The sequence below is a fragment of the Dendrobates tinctorius genome, unplaced genomic scaffold (genome assembly GCF_039654945.1).
Source record: "Dendrobates tinctorius isolate UK_male_01 unplaced genomic scaffold, ASM3965494v1 ptg000011l, whole genome shotgun sequence".
Taxonomy (NCBI): domain Eukaryota; kingdom Metazoa; phylum Chordata; class Amphibia; order Anura; family Dendrobatidae; genus Dendrobates; species Dendrobates tinctorius.
Genome location: NW_027361679.1, coordinates 93,888,498 through 93,900,140, shown reverse-complemented (window position 1 = coordinate 93,900,140; position 11,643 = coordinate 93,888,498). Strand labels below are relative to the sequence as shown.

The 11,643-nt window shown below is 46.6% G+C and overlaps 1 protein-coding gene across 2 annotated transcripts in view; it reads right to left on the bottom strand.

Annotated features, from left to right (window-relative positions):
• Window positions 1–2,102: 2,102 nt before the first annotated feature.
• Window positions 2,103–11,643, bottom strand: part of CIST1 (colon, intestine and stomach enriched 1) — a 261,147-nt gene continuing 251,606 nt past the window's right edge. For both annotated transcript variants that reach the window (XM_073544857.1, XM_073544867.1), the window contains one exon: window positions 2,103–2,229. In XM_073544857.1, coding sequence (XP_073400958.1) covers window positions 2,182–2,229 — 48 coding nt within the window. In that variant the 3' untranslated portion in view covers window positions 2,103–2,181. The remainder of the gene's footprint in view (window positions 2,230–11,643) is intronic.

Here is an 11,643-nt window from a genome sequence, read left to right as displayed (position 1 = left end):
TTTTGGACACTAGACCCCCCATTGAACTTATGTAGATGTGTGGTGAGCACTTTGAACCCCCAAGTGCTTCACAGAAGTTTATAACGCCCGGGCGTGAAGATAAAAAAATCGTTTTTTTCCCCAAAAATTATATTTTGGCCCCCAATTTATTATTTTCCTAATGGTAATAGGAGAAATTGGACCCCAAAAGTTGTTTTGCAATTTGTCCTGAGCAGGCTGATACCCTACATGTGGGGGTAAAACACTGCTTGGGCGCATGGCAGAGCTTGGAAGGGAAGGAGCACCATTTGACTTTTTCAACTCAGAATTGGCTGGAGTTGAGATCAGACGCCATGTTGCATTTGGAGAGCACCTGATGTGCCCAAACAGTGGAAACTCAAATTCTAACTCCGACCCTAACGCCAACACACCCCTAACCCTAATCTCAGCCCTAACCCTAGCCCTAACCCTAACCCTAGCCCTAACCCAAATCCTAATGGGAAAATGGAAATAAATACATTTTCTTTTAATTTTATTATTTTTCCCTTACTAAGGGGGTGATAACGGGGGGTTTGATTTACTATTTATGGCGGTTTTTATATTTGGCAGCTGTCATACGCTAAAAGACGCTTTTTATTGTAAAAATAGTTTTTGCATCACCACATATTGAGAGCTATAATTTTTCCGTATTTTGACCCACTGAGTCATGTGAGGTCTTATTTTTTGCGGGACGAGTTGATGTTTTTATTGGTACTATTTTCTGGCACGTGACATTTTTTTGATCGCCTTTTTTTCTGATTTTTGGGACGCAGAATGAACAAAAACCAGCGTTTCATGAATTTCTTTTGGGGGGGTGCATTTACACCGTTCTGCATGCGGTGAAATTGATAAAGCGATTTTATTCTTCGGGTCAGTACGGTTACAGCGATACCTCATTTAGGTCTTTTTTTATGTTTTGTCGGTTTTATGCAATGAAAACTATTTTGTATAAAAAATAATTATTTTTGCATTGCTTTATTCTGCGAGCTATAACTTTTTTATTTTTTCGCTGATGATGCTGTGTGGCAGCTCGTTTTTTGCGGGACTAGATGACGTTTTCAGCGATACCATTGATATTTATATGCGTCTTTTTGATCGCGCGTTATTGCACTTTTTGTTTGGCGGTATGATAATAAATCATTATTTTTTGCTTAGTTTTTTATTTTTATTTTTTAAGAGGTTCGCTAAAGGGGTTAACTAATGGGACAGTTTTATAGGGCAGGTCGTTACGGACGCGGCGATACCTAATATTTGTACTTTTACTATTTTTTTTTTTAATTCCAAAAAATGGATTTATTGGGGGAATTTTTTTTTTTTTAATTTATTTGGCGATTTTTTAAAAATTATTTTAACACTTTTTTTTTTAACTTTATTACATAGTCCCAGGTGGGACATCACTGTCCTGTGACAGATCGCTGATCTGTCACAGGCACTGCTACAGACTTCCTCATCCCTGCGCTTTGCAGGCACCGAGGAAGCCGGCTCCCCGCAGGCCCTGAAGGCCCCCGTCGCCATCTTGGATTCGGGGGCCTGCAGGGAAGGAGCCCCCCGCAGCAGCGCTGCACATTTCGCTGCCATGGGGGGCTCAGAGAAGCACGGAGGGAGCTCCCTCCCTGCCGATGCTTCCCTTTAACCCCCTGGTACACCGCGATCATGTTTGATCGCGGTGTGCAAGGGGTTAACGTGTCGGGGGCGGTCCATGACCGCCCCTGACACATTGTGCCGGGTGTCAGCTGTGATAATTAGCTGACACCCGGCCGTGATCAGCGGCGCTCACCACGTGGGCGCCGCTTATCGCTGAGACATACTATCCCGTCCATGGGCATAGGGGCCCGGGTCCCATGGACGGGATAGTACGTCTGATGTCAGGAAGGGGTTAAGGCAGAGATGAGTTAAATTCCGGAACGGCTGAATTCCAGGCAAGCTTTGGGTTTTGCTGCTATAATGGTTTATTTTCTTCTGCTTCAGGTGTATAGTTAAACAAAAGTGGTGTACATCCAAATTATTAAATTAATTTAATTTTACTGAGAACATTGTTAAAATTATACTGAACTTGTGAGAATTCAATAGTCAGAATCAAAAAATGTATTTAAAAAACGTAGCTGTATTTTATATTAGCAATGTGGTTTGGCACTAAACAAACAAGTGGTCATAATATCCATTTTATTTTGGTGGGTATCGAGCAAATGGAGCGTCTTCAGTCATGCCGTTCTGTAAAATAAGAAAATTTTCATAATTAAGCAAATTACTCAAAAAAACATTAATACGATTGGGGCAGGCTTGTATGGTTGTTATTTATGGATGGCAGAAAGTTGCATATGGCTGGTATTAAATAGTCCCACCTAAATATAATCCCAGAAAGCAGTATGAACCTAAGGTTTCCTTCACATGTCTGTGTTTAAACATGTACCTGAAAAAACAGTACTAGTGTCTTCAGTGTTTTGGATCAGTGTGCCATCAGTGTGTCATCTGTTTATCATTAGTATGTCATCGGCGTGTCATCCGTGTGTCCATTTTTACCTTCAATGTGGCCACCCATGTTTTATGGCTAAAGAAAGAAATTGCAAAGCTTCTCCAATACTTTTCAATGTTAAACACAGACAGCGCACAGACTGTACACTGATGCCATCCGTGTGCCATACGTGCTTTTAACGGACCCATAGACTTGTATTGGTCCTTGTTTATATGTGCTGCGGAAAAAAATGGACATGCGAATAGTACTATGGCCACTTTCACATGGTCAGTATTTTACATCAGCATTTGTAAGCCAAAACCAGGAGTGGGTGAAAAGTAAAGAAGTGGTGACGCATTTCTATTAAAATTTTTCTCTGATTGTTACTGTCATGATCCAAGGTGGATCTGACAAGTAAATGGACAAAGTGAACTTTTTTCCTTTGGCTTGGTTGGTTGCCCCCGGTGGCCATTAGAATTATTACACGTGGTGTCGTTTGTTCTAAGTTGCCCCGGTTGTGGTGAGTGGTATTACACTTTAGTTTTAATGTGCACGTATTACAAATCAGGTGTGAGGCTCTATAAAAGAGTTTCAGGTGGGTTTGATGATCGTTGGTGATATTGACAGTTCGTCATTTGGAAAGCAAGTCTGGGTGATGAAGGAGCTGAATGAGAGTCCTGGGCAGCCCAGCCAGAAGGGTTGAGTCAGCTATGGAGTCTGCAAGGAGTGCTGGCATGGATTGGTGAAGTTCAACGATGGGGTCTGCAGGAAGGGCTGGCATGGCGTGGTGGAGTCGCAGTTTATGGTGTCAGCAGGAAGTGCTTGCATGGCTTGGTGGAGTGGCGACTATGGTGAGAGTTGCACTCAGCATGCTGGACTTGGTTGCTGAAAACTGGACTCAAGCATGCTAGACTTCTTGAAAGAAAAGTTGGACTCGAGCATGCTGGACTTTTTGGCAGAAGCTGGACTCATCTTTGGGACTCTGTTTACTGGGCAGCTGCAACTGGTGGTGGACTCTGCTCCAAGGCTGCACTATGGTGATGGATCCGGTTATGGTGATGGATCTGGTTGGAGGAGAAGATGCACGCAGGTGGTGGGCTCTGTTGCTAGGAGCGTACGCAACAGAGCAAAGCTAAGTGGTGTTCCCCCTGTATTGTCATTTTCCCTTATGTGTGTTTAGTGCAGTGGTGTGATTAGTTTCCGCACCGACCAATTCCCTAGTGACGGTTTAGGTGCAAGGCGAGTCAGGGTTTGAGGTACGCATGCGTCGCCTGGTGCAGAACCGGCATAGGGAACATTAGGAGTGCAGGGACACTGGCTCAGGGGAGTACAGGAGGTCTCCACGTCCCTATTCCCTATCGCAGGGCCCACCATTGTTATTGTTACCCAGGTTTCCCCTTTATTATTTATATTCTCCTTACTGGAGGCGGGGTTTCCAGGCTACTGTATATATAACGTGTATTACCTAAATTCGCCAGTTGGATGCAGTGTATCCAGCTGCACGTCTTATTATATAAATTCGCCCCACTGGAGGCGGTGTATCCAGGGTCACATGTGTCATATGGGTTTGCCTTGTGGTACTCGCTGCGTCCAGACACACATGACAGTGACAGTTACATTCCCGATTTTGGCTTACAAATACTGATGTAAAATACTCACCAAATGCTGAACGTGTGCACGTGGCCTAAAGATTTTAATGAGTATGTGTTTTATCCGTGAAAAAAACAGATACCATATGTACTGGAAACATGGACGTGAAGGAAGCCTACAATTTGACTAGTTTTCATTATTTGTGATCATCTCCACATGTAAATATGCATCTACTTTACTAGCTAAGGCTAGTTTCACACTAGCGTTACCGGGCGCAGCACTTGGCCGCCGCTAAGCTCCGCCCCGGCTGTGCCCCCTCCGGTCAGCTCCTCCTCTGATTGCATGACGCTGCATGATTTTGCTGGCGCTGCGCCGACATGCGCCAAACGCACTGTGCTGCATTTTTGTGCACTCGGCGCAGTGCCAAAAGGGTGCAAGCACTGGCAAAATCATGCCGGCGCACGACCAGCCTACCCAACACTTAATATAGGGTACGCTGATCGCATGCAGCGTCATGCGATCAGAGGAGGAGCTGACCAGAGGGGGCGTGGCCGGGGCGGAGCTTAGCGGTGGCCGAGCGCTGCACCCGGTAGCGCTGGTGTGAAACTAGGCTTAGGTCCTGGTCATTCATGTACAGGAAAAACCAGTACTGGTGAGATCCGTGGTTCATGTGTACGTATATGACATTAATGAGTCATCCGTGTTTGCTGTTCATGTGCGACTTCCGTGTGCCATCCGACTGTCCGTGTGACACATAGCGGCGCCTAGTAAAAGCAGTACAGTTTGCGCTGATCCCAGACGCCAACTGCTGAAGGCAGCTAGCATCTTTTTAGCCTGGTCACGCTGAGATCAGTACGACCAGGAGACAATGATGGGAGTTGTGTTCAGCAGCAGCGGTGTAACTCCTGTGTAAAATAAAGAATTAAATTTAAAAAAAGGCGTGGGCTCTCCCACAATTTTGATGACCAGCAGAGGGAAAGCTCATGGCTGGGGGCTGATGTTAATAATCCGGGGCAAGGGAAAATTCCCCATTACTAAACCCATAGTCATATTGCAAAAAAGACACAATCAGAATAAAGTTCTTTATTTGTTTTACACATTTATTTAAAAATAATAACAGTTATATTCACCGTTTGCCTATTCAATTGTGCCCTGTAAAAAGCGGAAAATAATAAACAACAAAAATACTCACCTTATGGGCTCATACCCATCTGTGAGAAAAAAATACGGTCAGATTTCGGGACCGAAAAAATGGATGAGTGTCATGTGAGTGCAATGTGATTTCTGTGCGATTTTTAAACGCAATATCCATATGACATGCGTATGCAATCCTTATGCAATGCGATTTTAACATGAGCTTTTACATACAGCAGTTCTCTATCCTTTACACATAGTTTTAAAACAAAATATTCTTCAAAACACGCACACACACAATTATATATATATATACATATATATTATACATCTCTGGTAAAAATTAAGGAACAACTGCAAAATTGTTAGCTTGTCCTATTTTTCTCTTTATAGGTATATTTTTGAGTCAAATGTGAATTGCTCTTTTATTCTATAAACTACTGACATGTCTTCGAAATTTCCAAGAACTAAATTTTGTATTTATTTTCAGAAAATGACACCTCAAGTACTGCTAGGAAACAAGTTCATAATCATTTACAAACAACAATACTAATGTTTTAACTCTGGAAGAGTTCAGAAATCAATAATTTGTGGAATAACTACGAGTTTTAATCACAGCTTTCATGCGTCTTGGCATGCTTTCCACCAGTCTTTCACACTGCTTTTGGGTGACTTTATGCCACTCCTGGTACAAAAATTTAAGCAGTTCTTCTTTGATGGCTTGTGACTAGAGTTGAGCGAAACGGGTCGAAAAATTTCAAAAGTCGCCGACTTTTGGCAAAGTCGGGTTTCATGAAACGAAACCCGACCCTAGGATGAGGTCGGCCACGAGGTCGGCGACTTACGCGCCAAAGTCGCGTTTCAAAAGTTTGTTTTGCGCCCTTTTTCAGCCAATCAGGATCCACGGACACTGTGGGCAACGTGATGACATAGGCAGGGGTCACCACCATCTTTCAGAAGGTCATGCAAGTGATTGGCTTGCTTTGGTGGGCGTCACAGGGGGAATAAAAGGGCGTGCACGCCGACCGCCATCTTACTTCTGCCGATCTCAGTATAGGGAGAGGTTGCTGCTGATTCTGTAGGGAGAGCGTTAGGCAGGGAAGAAGACAAAAAAACTGCTTCTGCTGCTAGCGATTTGGCCTGCACAACACACCAGTCACTATGTGTGCAGTGCAAGGGGAGGCTATATTGTGGTGTATCAGTGGTGTTGGTTGTTGGGCTGCCTTTTAAGGCTTCCTGACAGGCTGGCATTGCTGTTTACCCACTGCTCTGCAAACTGCTTTTTTAAAAGCAATCCAATCTCCCTTATCCTCTAGTCACTTTGGTCACAGCTGTGCCATTGAGCCTGTCACATAGCGCTCAGATATTCATTGGGCCTCACACAATCCAAAAGTGTCCAGTGTCCAAAAGTGTGTGCAGAGATTCAAAATCTCCCTTATCCTCTAGTCACTTTGGTCACAGCTGTGCCATCGAGCCTGTCACATAGCGCTCAGATATTCATTGGGCCTCACACAATCCAAAAGTGTCCAGTGTCCAAAAGTGTGTGCAGAGATTCAAAATCTCCCTTATCCTCTAGTCACTTTGGTCACAGCTGTGCCATCGAGCCTGTCACATAGCGCTCAGATATTCATTGGGCCTCACACAATCCAAAAGTGTCCAGTGTCCAAAAGTGTGTGCAGAGATTCAAAATCTCCCTTATCCTCTAGTCACTTTGGTCACAGCTGTGCCATCGAGCCTGTCACATAGCGCTCAGATATTCATTGGGCCTCACACAATCCAAAAGTGTCCAGTGTCCAAAAGTGTGTGCAGAGATTCAAAATCTCCCTTATCCTCTAGTCACTTTGGTCACAGCTGTGCCATCGAGCCTGTCACATAGCGCTCAGATATTCATTGGGCCTCACACAATCCAAAAGTGTCCAGTGTCCAAAAGTGTGTGCAGAGATTCAAAATCTCCCTTATCCTCTAGTCACTTTGGTCACAGCTGTGCCATCGAGCCTGTCACATAGCGCTCAGATATTCATTGGGCCTCACACAATCCAAAAGTGTCCAGTGTCCAAAAGTGTGTGCAGAGATTCAAAATCTCCCTTATCCTCTAGTCACTTTGGTCACAGCTGTGCCATCGAGCCTGTCACATAGCGCTCAGATATTCATTGGGCCTCACACAATCCAAAAGTGTCCAGTGTCCAAAAGTGTGTGCAGAGATTCAAAATCTCCCTTATCCTCTAGTCACTTTGGTCACAGCTGTGCCATCGAGCCTGTCACATAGCGCTCAGATATTCATTGGGCCTCACACAATCCAAAAGTGTCCAGTGTCCAAAAGTGTGTGCAGAGATTCAAAATCTCCCTTATCCTCTAGTCACTTTGGTCACAGCTGTGCCATCGAGCCTGTCACATAGCGCTCAGATATTCATTGGGCCTCACACAATCCAAAAGTGTCCAGTGTCCAAAAGTGTGTGCAGAGATTCAAAATCTCCCTTATCCTCTAGTCACTTTGGTCACAGCTGTGCCATCGAGCCTGTCACATAGCGCTCAGATATCAGTGGGCCTCACACAATCCAAAAGTGTCCAGTGTCCACAAGTGTCTGCAGAAATTCAAAATCTCCCCTGTCCTATAGACACCTTGTACCTTGTTTTACATTACTATATAGTTTGTTGGATTTTGTCTACATTTCTACCAAAAATGAGGAAGGCTGGTGGAAGAGGCCGTGGAATTGGGCGGGGGTTGGCAGCTGGTAATGATGGTGTTGGTGGTGGATCTGATGGTAGTGGCAAGAGCAAAATAGGACCTAATGCAGGAGGTGTTGAGCCTGCGTCATCGTCTGGCTACATAAGGCCTCGAACGCTTAGTTTTCTAGGAGTTGGCAAACCGCTTTTAAAGCCAGAGCATCAGGAAAAAGTTTTGTCTTACATTGCTGACTCAGCCTCCAGCTCTATCGCCTCCTCTTCTTCAGTTGTAAAAAGTAAAAGCACTGAGTCGTCATTGGAGGCTCATGTTCATGAACCACACCTTTCCTTGTGTCCTTCACCCCAACCAAGATTGAAGGATGACGCAGGCCATACTACTGATTACTCCATGGAGCTGTTTTCACATACCATGCCTGGATTATCAAGTGAAATGGTGAATTACCCAGGCCAAGATGAATCTGACATGGAGTGCACTGATGCACAGCCGCTGATGGATGATTCTGCTGGTACATTCACTCAGAGCACTACATTGTCCTCGCAGTGTACAGAGCCAGATTCTGACCCTGATGAGACTCAGGTGCCCCTTCCCGCACACTGTACCACCATACACGGTGACACAGAGGAAGGTGCACATGACATAGAAGAGGAGGTGATGGATGACCCAGTTGTTGACCCAGATTGGCATCCATTGGGGGAAGAGGGTGCTGCTTCCAATAGCTCAGATGAGGAGCATCCACAGCAGACATCGACATCGCAACAGCTGTTATCTGGCAGGCCCGGAGCACTCCAAAGACAGGTTCCAAACATCAAAAGAGTTGCTGGACAGCTTGTCCAGAGGGTCAAAAGATCACAGCGTGCTAGGCCGCAAAATGTCTGCCAAAGTAGGAAGAGTGCAGTGTGGCACTTTTTTGAACATAATCCTCATGATCAGGCCAAGGTTATCTGTAAGAAGTGCGCAAAGACCTTTAGCCGAGGGAAAAATCTGAAAAATTTGAATACCAGTTGCATGCTTAGACATTTAACCAGCATGCACTTGCAAGCGTGGACACAACACCAAACCTCAAGTGCCACATGTGCAACTGATCACAACGAAGGTAGTCAGCAACGCTACATTGTTTCCCCCACTGTAAGCCCACCGGTTAGCACAGCAGCAAATGTTGAGGTGTCGTTGCAAGGCCACAGCAGTCAGGGAATCCCACTGTTATATCAACGAAAGACTGATTCTAGGCCATCAGAAAGAACACCAACTCCATCACCATCATCAACCCTCTCTCAGTCCGCCCTGTCCACCGCTACTTCCACCATATGCAGCTCTCAAGTCCAGCTCACCCTCCCAGACACTATGAGTAGGTCAAGAAAGTACTCAGTCTCTCATCCGCGTACACTGGGTTTGAACGCCCACATTGCCAAACTAATCTCGTTTGAGATGATGCCCTTTCGGTTGGTGGAAAGCACAGCTTTCCGCGAACTCATGGCCTATGCAGTACCACGCTATGACCTACCCAGTCGCCACTTCTTCTCTCGCAAAGCCATCCCAGCCCTCCACCATCATGTGAAAGACCGCATTGTCCATGCACTCAAGCAGTCAGTGAGCGGAAAGGTGCACCTCACAACTGATGCATGGTCCAGTCGGCATGGCCAGGGTCGTTACGTGTCCATCACTGCGCACTGGGTTAATGTGGTGGATGCAGGGTCCACAGGGGACAGCGGTGGTGGGACAGTGCTGCCTAGCCCACGGTATAGGAAACAGTTGGCTGTAGGCGTTCGACCCTCCTCCTCCTCCTCCAGAAGCGAAAGCTCGTCCACAGAGCGCAGTCGTACGAGCACTCCATCTGCAGCTGCCACTGTTGCACACGATGTGTCCCCCTATCGAGCAGCTAGTGGAAAGCGTCAGCAGGCTGTGTTGCAGATGATGTGTTTGGGCAACAGACACACCGCCGAGGTGCTGGACGAGTACTTGAAGCGACAAACTGAGTCATGGCTGGGCAGTGTACATCTTGAGGCAGGCAAGGTAGTTAGTGATAACGGCCGTAATTTTGTGGCAGCCATAGCCCTTTCAAAACTCAGCCATATACCTTGCTTGGCTCACACCTTGAACCTGGTGGTGCAGTGCTTCCTCAAAAATTATCCGGAGTTAACAGCCCTGCTCCAGAAGGTGCGAAGACTGTGCGCGCACATCCGCCGGTCGCCTGTACACTCCGTTCGTATGCAGAAGCTGCAGCGATTGCTCCACCTTCCCAACCACCGCCTCATTATCGACATTGCAACAAGGTGGAACTCCACCCTGCACATGGTGGAGCGGCTGTGCGAGCAGAGGCAGGCCATAATGCATTTGTGGGAGGATACACGGCCAGGCACTTTGAGAGCAGACATGGAGTTGACAGGTGTGCAGTGGTCGAAGCTGAAAGACCTCTGTAAAGTCCTTCAGTGTTTTGAGGAATGCACACGGCTGGTAAGCGCAGATGACGCCATCCTAAGCATGAGCATCCCACTTATGCGTCTGCTCATGCAAACTTTGACGCACCTTAAGGAGCAGGCGTCTGCAGCCAATGTTGATGAGGAGGAAGAGGAGGAGGGAATCCCTGATGACATTCAGCCATTGTCTGCTCAGGGACCTCTCCTGGATGAGGTGGAGGAAGAAGAGGAGGAGGAGGAGGATGATGGGGATGATTACTTAGGGGAGGAGGATGCATCTCGTGGGGCAAGTGAAAATGTTGGCGTGGCAAGGTCTGGTACAGGGTTTGTGCGTGACTGGAGGGATGTGGATTTGCCAGAAAGTGCTCCTCCAACCAGCACTCGCAGTGCATCATTGACACCGGGAACATTGGCCCACATGTCAGATTATGCCTTGCAGATCCTAAAAAGGGACCCACGCATTGCCAAAATGATGAACGATGACGACTACTGGTTGGCCAGCATCCTGGATCCACGCTATAAAGGCAAATTACAAAACATCATGCCACAGGAGAACCTTGACCTAATATTGGCTAATAAACAAGCAACTCTGGTAAATCGGTTGCTTGAGGCATTCCCAGCACACAGCAGCGGTGATGGTTCTCACACGAGTCGTACGGGCCGGGGGCAGCTTGGCAGAGGTGTTCGTGGTGCACACAGCAGAAGTGGCGTTGGAGACAGGGGTTTCATGACAATGTTGTGGACTGATTTTTCAAGTACCGCTCACACAACTGGTAATACTGCATCGATGGAAAGTGACAGGAGACAGCAGTTGTCAACAATGGTTACAAACTACTTTTCTTCCCATATCAATGTTCTCCCACACAGGTCATTCCCCTTTGACTATTGGGCCGCTAAACTGGACACCTGGCCTGAATTGGCACAATATGCCTTACAGGAGCTCGCTTGCCCAGCTGCAAGTGTGCTATCGGAAAGAGTCTTCAGTGCAGCTGGATCAATCCTGACAGAAAAAAGGACCCGTCTGTCAACCCAAAATGTGGATGATCTAACCTTCATTAAAATGAACCACGCATGGGTTTCCAAGGATTTTGTCCCACCTTCCTCTGATGACACATAGGGTGACAGAAAAATGGCTTGCTTTGGTCCACCTCTTCCTGGACTTGACCTATTTCACCTTTTGCATCAGCTGAATGTCCAACATCAACATATGCCACTTTCTAAAACTCCCTAACTGTGCTGCCTCCCCCCCCCATGGCCGGGGTCACCACCTAGCGCACGACACCGTGCGAGTGCCGTTGCCCTGGACAGGTGGGTAGGCCGACTCTTGGGCGCGGGCACTGGTACAGGGT